This window comes from Marmota flaviventris, chromosome 18, assembly GCF_047511675.1.
Source record: "Marmota flaviventris isolate mMarFla1 chromosome 18, mMarFla1.hap1, whole genome shotgun sequence".
In the NCBI taxonomy this organism is placed as follows: domain Eukaryota; kingdom Metazoa; phylum Chordata; class Mammalia; order Rodentia; family Sciuridae; genus Marmota; species Marmota flaviventris.
In genome coordinates this window covers 4617003-4631767 of record NC_092515.1, presented here as the reverse complement: position 1 = coordinate 4631767, position 14765 = coordinate 4617003, and the positions used below count along the sequence as shown (strand labels likewise).

General features: G+C 43.3%; 1 protein-coding gene across 3 annotated transcripts; it reads left to right on the top strand.

Moving 5' to 3' along the window:
* The first annotated feature begins 2217 nt into the window (after nt 1-2217).
* Nucleotides 2218-13052, top strand: LOC114080053 (zinc finger protein 432). 3 transcript variants are annotated; one of them, XM_071604346.1, is made up of 5 exons: nt 2218-2581; nt 3230-3365; nt 7504-7630; nt 7896-7988; nt 8279-8709. In XM_071604346.1, the coding sequence occupies exons 1-5, from the start codon at nt 2514-2516 to the stop codon at nt 8386-8388; spliced, it is 534 nt and encodes a 177-aa protein (XP_071460447.1). In that variant the 5' UTR covers nt 2218-2513; the 3' UTR covers nt 8389-8709. The 3 variants fall into 3 exon arrangements, with proteins under 3 accessions (XP_071460447.1, XP_027777385.2, XP_071460446.1); XM_027921584.2 differs by lacking the exon at nt 8279-8709 and adding an exon at nt 9150-13052 and having other exon boundaries at nt 2225-2581; XM_071604345.1 differs by lacking the exons at nt 2218-2581; nt 8279-8709 and adding exons at nt 2762-2955; nt 9150-13052.
* Nucleotides 13053-14765: the final 1713 nt, after the last annotated feature.

Genomic DNA, 14765 nt, shown 5'->3' with positions numbered 1-14765 from the left:
GGACTGCCCTAGATTTGACCTATGATTCTCTCCATTCCCTGACAGACACACAAAAGGCCAGCAGCTTTGGTCCACTCTGACCGCTGCCTCTGTGACTCCTGTCAGCCATCTCTCCTTTAGCAAGCCTTGCTGCTCCTCCAGCAGCACTTCCAAGCTGGAGGCCCTCCTTAGTACCCTTGAGTCCTTCCCTAAAGGCCGGGAATCTCTCCCAGAAGACTCTGTTTGCTGAATGGAAAACCGTCATGTCCTCGGATGACTGCCTGCACAGCGCCCGCTCCTAACCGCCAAGTGTGCGTTGGGCGGCCCCAGGTCCTGACACTTCTCAGTGACACCTGCCCATAGCCTCTGGGCGCAGGCAGCCCTGTGGGGACCTGTGCACACCGGCCGCTGAAGCGACAGGGACGCGGGTCCAGTCGGCCCGGATGTGGTTTGGGAGCCGAGGGCCGTGGACGTGGCGGCGAGGGCGCGTCAGGGGAGTCTGGGTTGGTGCTGGGCCTGACGGTCACTGGATAGGGGTCCTGGGGAGGTTAAGGAACAAGACACCCGCGGTGGGGGGCTCTGGTGGTCGAGGCTCGGTCCGCTGCACGCGAGGCTCCGGGCATGGAGGGAGGCAGTGACACCGGTGGGAGGCGTCCCCAGTTCTCTGTGCAGTGCCTGTGCTCCCCTGCAGCGGGACCCCGGAGGCCCGGGCTCCTGGAGATGGTGGGTTGAGGCTCGCACATTGGATGCTAGTCATCTTATGTCTGAGGCCACGTTTACCTGGTGCTCCAAATTCGGTTCAGTACTTAAGGTCCGAGTCCACCCTCATGATGGCGGTGGCATTCTTACCATCTACAGCATTCCAATGGCACCCTGGTAAGGTAACTACCAAAGACACGCGCTTTTTTGTTTTGTCTTGTTTTTGACAATCCTCCAGGAGCCAGCGAGAAGGAATCAACCAAGGAGACCATAGGATCCCCCTGCCCAGCACCAAGGCTTTCCTCCTCCAAGGGTGGATGCTGTCACTGGCAAGGTGAGGGGTCAGTGTTTTAAGGACATAGAAATGGGACTAGTTTAGATGTGGGCATCTGTATAGGTTCAGCGTGTAGATCGTGGAGGTCAGTTCCTTTCCCGTTCGGATGCACAGCTACTCCTAGAGACCTGCACGTGGTCCCCACCGCATTCACACTTCCCAAAGGATGCTGCGTTCATCTTTCCCTCTTGAGGAACATAAAAGAATGCGTCCACAGACAGACAAAGGTTGGATATTGAAAATAAGTGTCCCCCAAACATGAGGTCAGAACTGTGGGAAAATTACTACAGCAGGAAGAAAATGAGTACATTTTAGAAGTAGAATGAGTACATTTTAGAAGTAGAATATCACAGATATTAAAAATATCGCAGATGAGCTCAAATGAACGTGCCGATTTGATACTCTGACTTGCCTCTTCGATGCGATTTCTGAAACAAGTGTCCTGCTTATTTTTCTGATCTGTATAATCCATATTTGGTTACCCTTGGTGGGCTTTTCCAAACCAGAAGTCGGAATATTTGCATGACTGAAATCTTGGTTCTTTGCTGTAATCGGTCCATCTTTGCCTTCTCCCCACTTTCTTCGGTGGGGCCTCAGGAATGCTCCCCAAGCCCTCTACACCGAGCTGACTCCCCAGACGTCTCTCTCTCCCTCCCTGTTTCCTAGTACTGGGGATTGAATCCAGGTTGCTTTACCAGCTGAGCAACATGCCCCCCAGTACTTTTTAGTTAGTTAATTTTTTGAGCCCAGGTCTCACTGGGTCACTGAGGCTAGCCTAACAGGTGGACTAGAGGCCTGTGCCGCTGATGACTGCAAACATAATTCCCAGTTGGTATCAAATGAAAATACACGTTTCTGTGTCCCCTAAACCACCTCCCGCGTCCCTGTTTTCTAGAGTCCTCGCCCTCTCCTAGGTGGAGTCCCGGTGAAGCCAGCGTCAAGACAGGCAGGCAGTGTGAACGGGCGAGTCGGGTGGATCCACCGAGGAGGCCCATCTGAGCCGGGGAAGTCGGAGACCCACCACCGGAGGTCCCCGGAGCCGCTCCCCTGCGGCGGGACCCCCAGGTCGCTCCCTAACGGCACCGCCAGCTCCGGGCCAGCACGGTCTCACACGGCCTCGGAAGCGATCGCGTCAGAAATGGTGACTGAGGCGCCCTAAAGCCCTTTGAAGATCCCGCCGGCCGCCATGGCCCCGGGGGGCGGAAGCGGCGCCTTCGGGAAAGCGCCGGCCAGACCTTCCAGGTTTGGGCTGCGTGTCGTCCGTGGAGAAGAGCTGCCCATAGCCGTGCTTGCCTTGTGTGAGCTCGAGCCTCTGACACTCTCCATTCCCGTCCAGGGCCTAAGCGCTCTGCCTGGAGACGGTCGCAGCCGCGCCAGCGGGTCCCGGAAGCTGTACGGAAAGTGTCCAAAGATGGCGGGGCCCAGGGCACCTGGCGGCTGCGGCGCGGATCCTGACGTCACAGGATAGAGCCGGAAGCTCGCGGTCCGCGGTCAGTTCTCCATGGAAACGCCGCGGCCGCCGGCCTTAGTCTTTTCAAGGGGGAACGGAAGCGCAGGAAGTTCGGGGAAGTAAGTTCTGGCCCTTGTCGGTCGGTGTGGGGTCCTTGAGAGGGTGAGAAGGGAGCGTTCCCGGCGCCGCCGGCGGGCGGGCTCCGTACGTCGGACATTGGAAGGCGGAGCCGGCGGCTGCCGGGAGGCCCTGGGGCAGGGCTGCGGGCGCTCCGCCTGCGGGCAGGAGGTCCGGCCCGGGCAGGTTGCCGAGGACGCGGGCGGGCGCGGGTCCGGCGCTCAGCCTGGCGCCGAGCGGCCACCTCCGGTCGCCCGGGAGCCGGGCTGAGGGGCGGAGGAAGGCTCAGGGCGCTGCAGTGTGGAGTTTTTTGACCTCTTGTGGGTCGCGGTCGCCGAGTGTCCGCCGTCAGGTTCCTGTGGGCGTGAGTGACCCGGTGAGCTGGGCTTCGGACGTGTGTCCGCGGCTCTTGGCCTTTCTCCGTCCTTCCTCGGCGTGCGCCTCGCTTTCCTGTTGAGGTCGGGGTGCAGGCACTAGGCCGCCGTCTGCCCCTGCGGCCGGGTCCCCGTGGTCGCCTCCTCGGGAACGCGGAGTTATCCCACGCAGCCGCAGGCGGGCTGAGAGTCCCCCGGAGAACGGGATTCGGGCCGGGAGCTGAGCTGAGTGCTAGAGAACGGACCGTGAGAGGCGTCGCGCTCTCCACCCCGCAGGCCCTGCAGCAGGACGAAAGGAAGAGGCATCCCGGACTGGACACCCCTCCTGATGACGGGGACTGCTCACCAGGACATCGGGGCACACGCGGAAGTTAGCCACTTACCCCCACAGAAGAAAATGAGCAGTGTTCAGGTGACTTTTTCTTGTTCTATTCAGACTGCCTTATATTTGCTCATAGATTTGTAAATGCCTGTGATTTTTTAATCATCAGAAAGTGTCTAGAGAGAAATCAAGTTTGACTCTTTTAACTCCAACATCATGGCATCGTGGGACTCTGATGTTCTTATGATTCCCACTAAGTGACTGGTGGAATGACATGTGTGAATCAAAAGGATATCGTGGTGGCGTTAACTGTCAGCTCGTGCCTTCAGCCCTGACAGCCACCACCACAGGGGAATGGCGCTGAGTTATAAGAAACAGTGGTTGCGAGGAGTAAGCAGACCGGTTCTGGGGGGATGATGTCACTGGTTTTGTTTTTCTATTTTTTAGTTGTGGATGGACAGAGTATGTTCTTTTTTTTTTTTTTTTTTTTTTTTTTAATGTGGTGCTGGGGATCAAACCCAGTACCTCATGCAGTCTAGCAAAGCACTCTGCCACTGAGCCCCAGCATCATCCCTGATGTCACTGTTTCATGGCATTCAGGTATTAGGAAAAATTTGATAGTCTTTCTAGAGGTGATGGGTGGACACTGAACAGTATTCTTATATATACACAAGGGTATGTTTTCTATTGTTTATGGTAAGGTTCCTCAGAGACTCTTGTGGGAATAGACCAAGCTAACTGGGAACACAATTTATGAAGGCATCAAAGTAAGGCCACTCAGAGGACTCAGTTTATCCAGGAATAAAGAAAGGCCTTGGAAATGGAAAGGGTTCACCTGTCCTGAACAGGTAGCTGAACTGGTGTTTAAGTACAGATTTAGCATTTGGGAGTTTTAAGAAATATTGTTTGATAAATGCCTGAGTTGTTGGGTTCTTCAGTGTTTGTCATCTCAACATACAGAACGCTCTACTTCCAAATTTCTTACCTACTTTTATTTTTTGTAACTAAATATCATATACATTTTAGAGAACAAAATTTCAACACTGACATATGTATTAACAGAAAGTAAATACTCTCTTCAGCTGGGCAAGGGGGTGAAGTCCCAGTTACTCAGAAGGCTGAGGTGGAATAATCAATTGAGCACAGGAGTTCAATGTCAGCCTGGACCGTGTAGTGAGTCCACCCTCATCTGAAAGAAAAAAAAAAATTCCCTAACTGCATTGTAATTTCCTAAGTTCCTCATACTGGTTTAGCAAATGTTTGGTACTTACTTAACTGTCACTAAACGTGTGTTTTGTCTACATATGTATGTATGTTTACAAATATGTGTATATTTATGTACATGTTTGTGTACATAAGCACATGTATTAAATTTGCACCAATGGTAAATTTGTGCACCAATGGGATCATACTCAAAAGAAAATAACCTATTGGTCTACAATGGTATAATTTAAAGATGTAAAGGAATAACAGCTGCGATCAAATGAAGAATGTTCACCATATAAAATTATATTTGATTATACTCAGACTACAAAATATGAGTTAATGTAAGTAAAGCATTTAGATGAGTGCCTACTATACAATAAGTGATATGTGGTGTCATCCATGCCTTAAGTAATACTTAATGATGTTACCAAGTTTCATTGCTCATAGTGTGGTGGCACACAAGGTCACAAATTCAAGGCCAGACTGGGAAACTTAGATAAGACCTTATCTCAAAATAAAATAAATAAAAAGGGCTGGTGATAGTTTAGTTGTAGAGAGCAACCCTGGGTTCAATCCCTAGTATCACACACACACACACACACAAAAAAAAAAAAAAAAAAAAAAAAAAATGAAAGAAAGAAGCAAAGAAAAAACATAATTTTCAATCTTCTTCTGAGTGTCCTAATATTCTTTTTCCTTATTTTACATTTTCCTTATTTTCATTTTCCTTGTTACATGTAGAATTGAAGTCTTTTGTATATTTGTTGGTTAGGACTTTTTTCTTTTGTGAAATGCCTATTCTTATTTGTATATTAAAAATCTTTTTTTCTTAGCTTAATAGGGGTTGTTTATATGATTTTTGGCTTGTGTATTTTCTAAGGGGATTTGTTTCATGTGAAATAATTCAGAATGTGATAAGAACAGCAGCGTTAAGAACTTCCAGAGACTGGGGTTGTTGCTCAGTGGTAGGGCACTTTCCTGGCATGTGTGAGACACTGGGTTTGAGCCTCAGCACCACATTAAAAAAAGAGGAAAGTTAAATAAAATAAAGTTATTGTGTCCACCTATAGCTTAAAAACAAAGAACTTGCAGCCTCCTTGGGTGTGGTGCCACACACCTGTAATCCTGGCGACTTGGGAGGCTGAAGTAGGATGATTGGCAACTTAGGAAGACTCTAACTCAAAATAAAAAAAATAAAGAAGTAAAAAGGGCTGGGATGTAGTTCAGTGGTAGAGTGTCTTGGGCTTAATTCCCAGTACTGAGGGAAAAAATTGTAGCCTTAAACCAGGGACAGTGACTTGTAGTCCCAGCTGCTTAGGAGGCCGAGGTAAGAGAGAGTGTCATTTGAGGCCAGCTTGGACAACATTGCAAGATTTCATCTCTTTAAAAGAAGTTTTTGCGGCCTCTACCAAGTCTTCTTTCTTTTCTGTGTAATAATCTCTGCAATGACATTGGGATAAAATGTCTTCGGTTCCCCCTAGGCTTCCCCATCTCAATTTCCCATACTGCTCTATGATTGCAAGCCATGTTGAGACAGAAGAATGCAGTAGTGGACAAGCAGGTCCCAGTTCCTTCTCCAGCGGCAGTCAGGGCTAGGCTGCTTTGCCACATGAAGAGGCTACTGTACACTTCTCTGGATTGCACCGTATTTGTGGAGAAGTCACCTGTCAGTACATGTTATCTTTTCTTTGTAGTAATGTTTTTCTAGTGTTGTCATAATTTTACATTTGCATTAGTGTTACGTAGTTTCTATCTGATACCTAAATGCAGATTTCTGGCTTGGCTTTGCGGTTAATATAACTAACTCTGGTTGTGGCATGTTTTATCAGTTCTGAAAATTGCTTACTCTTCAGATCTTTGTATATTTTTTCTATTTGAGTATGAATTATGTGTAGGTTTATGTCTCACTGTTCTCCATATTTGTTAAATTTGCCTTTTGTGTCTCTGCTGGCCTTAAACTTGTGGGCTCATAAAGCCCTCCCACCTTGGCTTCCCAAGAAGCTGAGACGACAGGTGCACACCACCACGCTTGGCTTTCTGCTTCATTTTTGGTTATTTATTTATTTATTTTGATTCCAAGGATAAAATCCAAGGCCCTTAACCACTGAACCACATCCCCAGCCCTTTTTTTTTTTTTAAATAATTTTGAAACGGGGTCTTGCTAAGTTGCTTAGGACCTTGCTAAGTTGCTGAGGCTGGCCTTCAATTTGAGATCTTTCTGCCTCAGCCGCCAAGTTCCTGGAATTATAGATGAGTACAACTGTACCCAGCTGATTATTTATTTTTTAAAATGCACATTCCAGTTCATTATCTTTTCAGTTTGTTCTAATTTAACCTTTCTATAAGCAGATATCTGGATATATAGGGGTGTGTGTGTGTGTGTGAGGGGGTGCATTCTTATGTATACATGTATTTAATACGTATGTTTTCAAAAAAATAATTTTTTCAAATTTGATCAGTCTATAACAATTCTTATACTTGATGTATATTTCTTTTTGTTGTTGTTGTTGCATTCTGTAATTAAACACTTATATAGTGTCCTGAAGTTCTGGCATCTCTTCCATGTTTTACTCTGGTGTTAGTCAGGAAGACTCACATACAGAAATCTATAGTATATGTCTGGATGTCACCAGCATTTAATTTTTCTTTCTTTCATTTTTGTGGTATTGGGGTTGAACCCAGGGTTTGGGGCAGGTCAGGCAAACACTCTACCCAGTGAGCCACATCCACAGCAGTATTTAATATTCTGATTGTCAATAGATGCTGAAATGAAAAATTGTACATAAAATTTGTTTTTAATGAGTTAATGGTGCATGTTATGAAACCTTATACTTGGTTGGGTGAATAGCTCACTGCACAGTTGTAGAATATCTGGAGATTGATTCTATGACTATGTATTAAAAATACAGTAGGCTTATATATTCAGCCAATATACATTATTATGAGCAGCACAACTTCCTTTTCATTCTTTGTGAATCAGTAAATAACAACCCTCAGATTAATTAGGGTTCTGTTATTACAGGAGTTGCTGACACTGGAGGATGTGGCTGTGGCATTCACTCGGGAGGAGTGGCAGCTCCTGGGCCCAGGGCAGAAGGACCTGTACCGGGACGTGATGTTGGAGAACTACAGCAATCTGGTGTCAGTGGGTGAGGATGGCTGCCCTGTGTAGCGCAGAGGGTGCAAGTCTGTGGCTTTTCCTTTAATAGCTACTTAATGAGCCAGAGCTCTGTAGCGCTTTTTCCTGGTAGATTCTTGGTTCCAGACAAGAGGGTCTAATGTGCTAGCTCCTGAGAGAAAAGCCTCTGCTTTGCAGTTTGGAAAGCTGTCTAATCCTTGAACATAACCTCTCCCATGTTGACACATCTCAGCCCCATAGCTGTGTCCAAGTCTTTTCTCACTTCCCACAAACAGGGTATCCAGCCAGCAAGCCAGATGCTCTTTCCAAGTTGGAACAAGGGGAAGAACCTTGGACAGAAGATGAAATGCACACTTGGATCTGTCCAGGTGAGAACTGCAAGATGTTTCAGCACAGAATCTTATTCTAATTGGTCAGAAAAAGACACATCGGTATCTGAGTATACAGAAACACAGCTTGCATGGATCTCTTTCCCCATCTCAGAATGTTTCTTTTAGGTCTTGAGAGGGAAGTATATCCTTTTGTTGTCTTTGGAGATCTGATACTTGCCTATTTCATCTTGCTTTTTGTTTGTTTGCCTAATTTTGTTCCTTGGCTTCTATCACCCTGCCGTTTTAAATTACTTTTTTCCTCTTACCCCTTTTTATACCTGTCACAGTGTCTCTACCTGTTCTTTGGAATTCCACCTTCCAGACCTCGTTCCATATAGAGATCTGTGAAATCATCATCTGTCTTCTGATTTCTGCTTTCCTGTTCCATTGGGAATGACCAGTTCCTCTTCTGAACATCCAGACCCACCATGTATATCGTGTCCTCACTATAATTTGAGCTTATTGTGAATTTAGATGATTCCTTAGCTGTTTTCCCCCATTCTGAGGGTTCTTCAATAGTTTTTCTGTTTTATTGTGCTGTTTTTCTAATCTTTAAATTTGGTCTTTGTACCATGATTGAGCTTTCTTTGTTCTCTAAATGAGACTCTCAATTGATATCTTGCTTAATATTGCCTAATATGTACTTTAGTCCTACCTGTTTTACTTTCCTCTATGGCAGCTGGTCTGTGGCTTTCCAGTTTCTGAGGAAAGGAATCATCTTCCTTCCACAAAAAACCCATCTCGCTGGAGTTGGGTGGTAGCTCAGTGGTGGAGCATTTGCCTAGCATGTGTGAGGCACTGGGTTTGGTCCTCAGCACCACATAAAAATAAATAAAATAAAGGTATTTAAAAAAGGACCATCTCACCATCCTGTTCATGCTGGTGGCATCTTGCATGTTATAAAGTTCTTTCTACACATGTAGACCTTAAAGGTCTGCTTCTGTTGACTATCATAACTAGAAAGGACTGTTTTGCATCCGGTATCACTTCTAGTCCAAACCAGGTCATAATTTATGTCTGCCTCAGTTTATCTCCTCCATGCATTTTTTTTAAACTTACAGTGCTGGGTATTGAACCTAGGGCTTCTCTCATGCAAGTACTCTTCTATGATATATTCCACAGAAGTTATGAAGGATTCATTGTTCTCTTGTTTCCTAGAAAATGACAAAGTTGATCATCTTCAGGGTCACTCAGAACATCAAAGAATGCTGAAGATTATAAAAAAATATGAACTTCAAAACAAAAGTCATTTTCCTTTCAAAGAAAATCATAATAGGACTGAGGTATATATAAGGAATTTGAAGTCAAATTTAAGTTTAGTCAACCAAAACAAAAACTATGGCAATAAGAACTCTACTAAATTTAAGGGAAATGTGGAATCATTTCTGAAAGAGACGTATGAGGAATTCCATTCTGCAGTTAAGTTACCTGTAAGCGGAAAACCCATTAGTGACAAGTCCCAAGTCATTAAGCATCAGAGAATCCATGAAATAGAGAAAACCCATGTGTGCAGTGAATGTGGGAAAGCCTTCTTCAAGAAGTCTCAGCTCACTGATCACGAGAGGGTACATACAGGAGAGAAACCCTATGGATGCAATATGTGTGCCAGAGTATTCTCCAGAAAGTCCAGGCTCAATGAACATCAGAGAATTCATAAAAGAGAGAAGTCCTGTATATGCAGTGAATGTGGAAAAGTCTTTACTATGAAGAGCCGATTGATTGAACATCAGCGAACTCATACTGGAGAGAAACCCTATGCGTGCAGTGAATGTGGAAAAGGCTTCCCGGGCAAGCGTAATCTCATTGTACATCAGCGGAACCATTCTGGAGAGAAGTCCTATGTGTGTAGTGAGTGTGGAAAAGGCTTCACTGTGAAGAGCATGCTTATTATACATCAGCGAACTCATACAGGAGAGAAACCCTATATCTGTAGTGAATGTGGGAAAGGCTTTACCACAAAGCACTATGTCATCATACATCAGCGAAATCATACAGGAGAGAAACCATATATATGCAGTGAGTGTGGGAAAGGCTTTACTATGAAGAGTCGTCTGATTGAACATCAGCGAACTCATACTGGAGAGAAACCGTATGTGTGTAATGAATGCGGAAAAGGATTTCCCAGGAAGAGTAATCTCATTGTACATCAGAGAAACCATACAGTAGAGAAATCCTATCTATGTAATGAATGTGGAAAAGGCTTCACTGTGAAGAGCATGCTCATCATACATCAGCGAACTCATACAGGAGAGAAACCCTACATCTGCAGTGAATGTGGGAAAGGCTTCCCCTTGAAGAGCCGACTGATTGTACATCAGCGAACTCATACTGGAGAGAAACCTTACAAATGCAGTGAATGTGGGAAAGGGTTCATTGTGAATAGTGGACTGATGTTACATCAGCGAACTCATACTGGAGAGAAACCCTACATATGCAGTCAATGTGGAAAAGGTTTTGCCTTCAAGAGCAATCTTGTGGTACATCATCGGACTCATACTGGTGAGAAACCGTTTACATGCACTGAATGCGGAAAAGGCTTCACCATGAAACGCTATCTTGTTGTACATCAGCAAACTCATACAGCTGAGAAATCCTACATATGTAATGAATGTGGAAAAGGCTTTTCCATGGAGACCGAGCTCAGTTTACACAAGCAAGTTCATACCGGAGAGAAACCATATGCATGTAATGAATGTGGTAAAGGCTTCACTGTGAAAAGTCGCCTAGTTGTTCACCAGCGAACTCATACTGGAGAGAAACCCTTTGTATGCAGTGAATGTGGGAAAGGCTTTTCTTCAAAGAGAAATCTCATCGTACATCAGCGAATACATAATGGAAACAAACCCTAATAATATAATGAACATGGTAATGCCTTCAGGTAGAAAAAGTCTTGTGTAACATTCCAAGATTTCACATAGGATAGACTTCTTTGTGTAGAATAAGGGTGGAAAAGTTTTATACACCTTCCATCTCATCCATGAAGGAATTTACACAGGAGATGGACCATATTAACTCAGTATGGGAATGCCCTCAACATGAATCAGTCTTTAAATTATATGATGCACCTAGTGTACATCAAAGAATTCATACAAGGAAGAAGAAACTTTACTCATTCAGTTATTAGGGTTCCTTGCTGTCCTGTCAGGCTTCATCAAAAATATGACAGTAGCAATTCTTTGCACAGAATCTCAACTCATTACATATAAGCAAACTCATGTAGGGGCAAACTGTGTTAGTACTTTGAACTCATTAAACATCACTGTGCTTCTAACACATATGATTATATAGCATAGAGCAACCTGTTCATAGATTTTCACCATTGGGAGATTGTGGAATTTGCATAGGGTGAAAATTTAATGAATACAGAGAATGTACTAGTGCCTTCAGTAATTACCTCACATAGTATGTGAAAATAAACAGAAAAACATTCTGATACATTTAAGGCAGAAAAGTCTTGAAAAAAGTGTATAATGAGATAAATATAAAAGAGAGACTAGAAAGGCCTTCCATGAGAAAATAAAAACTCTTAACTCATTAGTGATCAAAAGAGACCATCAATGAACTCCTACATAGTAGCAACATAATGATCATAGGAAAGCCATTACCTGGAAATAAAACCTTAATAGTTGTCAGGTATCTTACTGTGGACAAGAAAGAATTTCAAATGGCAATGAATAGGGCAGATTTCAGTAATATGTTCTGCTTCTTATATCTGTCATTAATGCACACAGAAATAAAACTTAACAACACATTAAATGTAGAATGACTTTTTGTGGAGTGGATTCTGGGGATTTAACCCAGGGGCACTTTACCACTAGCTGTGTCCCCAGCCCTTTTTATTTTTTTTGAGTCAGGGTCATACTAAGTTGCTGAGACTGACATCGTAATCCTCCTGCCTTAGCCTTGGGAGTCACTGGGGTTACAGGCGTGCACCACCATGCCTTGCAATAGAGAATGCTTTAGCAAATTCAGAAAATCAGTGTAGTAAAGAAGTCTCATGAAAATGATGTCTATTGGAGGGCTATCACAAGTCTAAAGTCATCATATTTGATGTCCATTTTGAGACAGGATAACCTGAGTAATATCAACTATCCATAATTTTAAAGTGAGGTGTTTTAATCACTAATTTTAATGCATATATACAATACAGGAGTGTTACGTGCTCATCTTGTATCATATAATTAACTCAAGCATATCTTAGGCTCTATTGATGTCCTTTAAAAGGAATATATTAATTCTGTAAATTCATATTTAAGTTTAAAGTAGCATCAAGTAATTTACAAAATATGATTCTACTAAAAAATGTTTTGAAAGAATTTTAGATTCATAAGAAATTACAAAATATATGTTCCTGGGTAGCCTTTATGCAGCTTCTTTAGTGACAATTATCTTAACCAGAATACACAAAACCAATTCAAATGACATTAGTATAATTGCTTTTTTTTTTTTTTTTTTTGGTACTAGAGATTAAACCCAGGGCCTTGTGCATACTAAGCATGCATTTTATCACTGAGCCACATCCCAGGCCTATAAGTTATAGACCTTATTTGGACTTTACTAGTTATTGTTTTTCGTACCAGTGTTTGAACCCAGGGTCACTTGACCACTGAGCCACATCCCCAGCCCTATTTTGTATTTAGAGGCAGGGTCTCACTGAGTTGCTATAAGTGCCTCATATTTGCTGAGGCTGGCTTTGAACTCTAATTCTTCCTGCCTCAGCCTCTTGAGCTGCTGGGATTTCAGGCATGTGCCACCAAGCTGGCAGGACCTTACTAGTTTTTGCATATGCTAAAATGGTGTGGTTTGGTGTGTAGAGTTCTGAAGAATTTTGTATACATATACAAAATTTTGTTTACATATCCACATGTAAAAGTTCACCACAATTAGGATGCCAAACTGTTGTGCCAACACTAGGAAATGTCACATCCCCCAACGCAAAGCCACAGCAACCATCGATCACTTAACCTCCCTCCATAATGTTGTCATTTCACGAATGCTATTAAATTAGAATCATAACATATATAACTTTTATTCACTCAGTAAATTGCCTTTTAAGATCCATCTAAGTTGTTGGGTGTGTTGTGTTAGTAGGATTTTGTATGGCTGAACCGTGGTGTTTCTCCACTGTTGATAGACGTTTGAGTTTCCACTGTTTTGCTGTCATGAATTCAGATGCTGTGAACAGCTATGTATCTAATTTTGTGTGAACATTAAGTTTTTAGGTCTCTGCGATAAACACTGAAGAACACAACCGTTGGTTCATAAGTGTGTGTTTATAAGAAACTGTCAAGCTACTTTCCACAGTGGCTGTATACATCCCCACTAATGAAGTGTGAGCACTCCATTGTCCCATGTCCTTTCTAGCACTTGGAACTTCACTGAGTTAGCCTTATTGGGTGTGTGGTGGAATATAATCATGGCCTTAACTTACATTTCCATGATGCAAATGTCTGTCAACACCTTGACATCTACTAGAAACCATATGAGACGATAATTTTTTTGTTTTAACCCAATTTTTGAAATTCAAAGGCACATAGCCTACCATATTTGATATTTGACTCTTTTGTTGCTTTTATTTTATTCCCAATGATACATTTCCTTCCATTATTTCCTCTTTTTCAGAACATCAATTTAAATAAGTCTGCTTGAAAAAATTTCTAGATTTCCTAGGAATAAGGACCTTGTTTTCTCTCTCCATTTATCTCCCTCGATATCATTAAGTTTATTTAATCCAGCTTATAAATGCTGAGTCCTCTAATCATCTCTGCCATGTAGAATTTGGTCCCCAATTCCACGTTGAGTGGATCCTCCTTTGAGTTTCATTGTGGTTAGCTTCTGTATGTTGCAGGCCTTGTTGTCAACACTGGGAACACATCAGAGAACCAAGCAGGTGAAGTGATGGCCTTGATGGATTATGAGGAGATGGAATCCACACAAAGCAATTCAGCTGGGGGCTGGGGATACAGTACAGTTGGTAGAGTGCCTGCCTCACCTGTACAAGGTCGAGGGTTCCATCCCCAGCACCACCAGAAAACAAACAAAAACCTCCACAATTCAGATGATAAAAACTAGAGATGATAAAAACTAGGAAGAAATATAAAGTCTGGTGCATTCATTGATTGTACTCAAAGGCGTATTTTAGTAAGTTTTCAGGGAAGACTTTTCTGGGCAGATGGAATTGGAGCCAGGACTTCAGTGTATGGAAAGGAGATATATTTGTAAGTCTAGAACACTACAGGGTTGTTTCTGTTTTTTCTAGGATACTGCATTTCTTTTTTCTTTTTTTTAATGTTGGTGGGGATCAAACTCAGGGCCATATGCATGTGAGGCAAGCACTCTACCATCTGAGCTATATCCCCAGCCCAGGACACTGTATTTCTAAAATAAACTTTCCTGGAGGGAACATAATAACGCTAAGAAATCAAACAAGCTAGATGTGGTGGCATATGCCTATAATCTCAACAATTCAGGAGGCTGAGGCAGGTGGACTTCAAGTTCATGGCCAGCCCTGGCAACTTAGTGAATCCCTGTTTCAGGATAAAATTTAAAAGGGCTGGAGATGTTGCTCAGTGTTACAGTGGGCCAGTTACAAAAACTAATAAATTCCTGTACAGAAGTTAGAAAACACATCTGAGCAAAATGAAAAAATCTCAAATCACCATAACTGTACCTAGGAATCAATAACAATATATTCTCCCAAAATGTTCAAATGTATGTCAGAGTACCTTATAAAGGGAAATGAGACGAGTCTTTTATATTTACTGTGTGGTGACC

Bases quoted from the DNA above. Each gene is read 5' to 3' on its own strand.
- LOC114080053 (XM_027921584.2), top strand. From the start codon at position 2,514: ATGGAAACGCCGCGGCCGCCGGCCTTAGTCTTTTCAAGGGGGAACGGA. The intron at 3,366-7,503 runs GTGACTTTTTCT...CTGTTATTACAG, and splicing joins AGAAAATGAGCAGTGTTCAG to GAGTTGCTGACACTGGAGGA. The intron at 7,631-7,895 runs GTGAGGATGGCT...TCCCACAAACAG, and splicing joins CAGCAATCTGGTGTCAGTGG to GGTATCCAGCCAGCAAGCCA.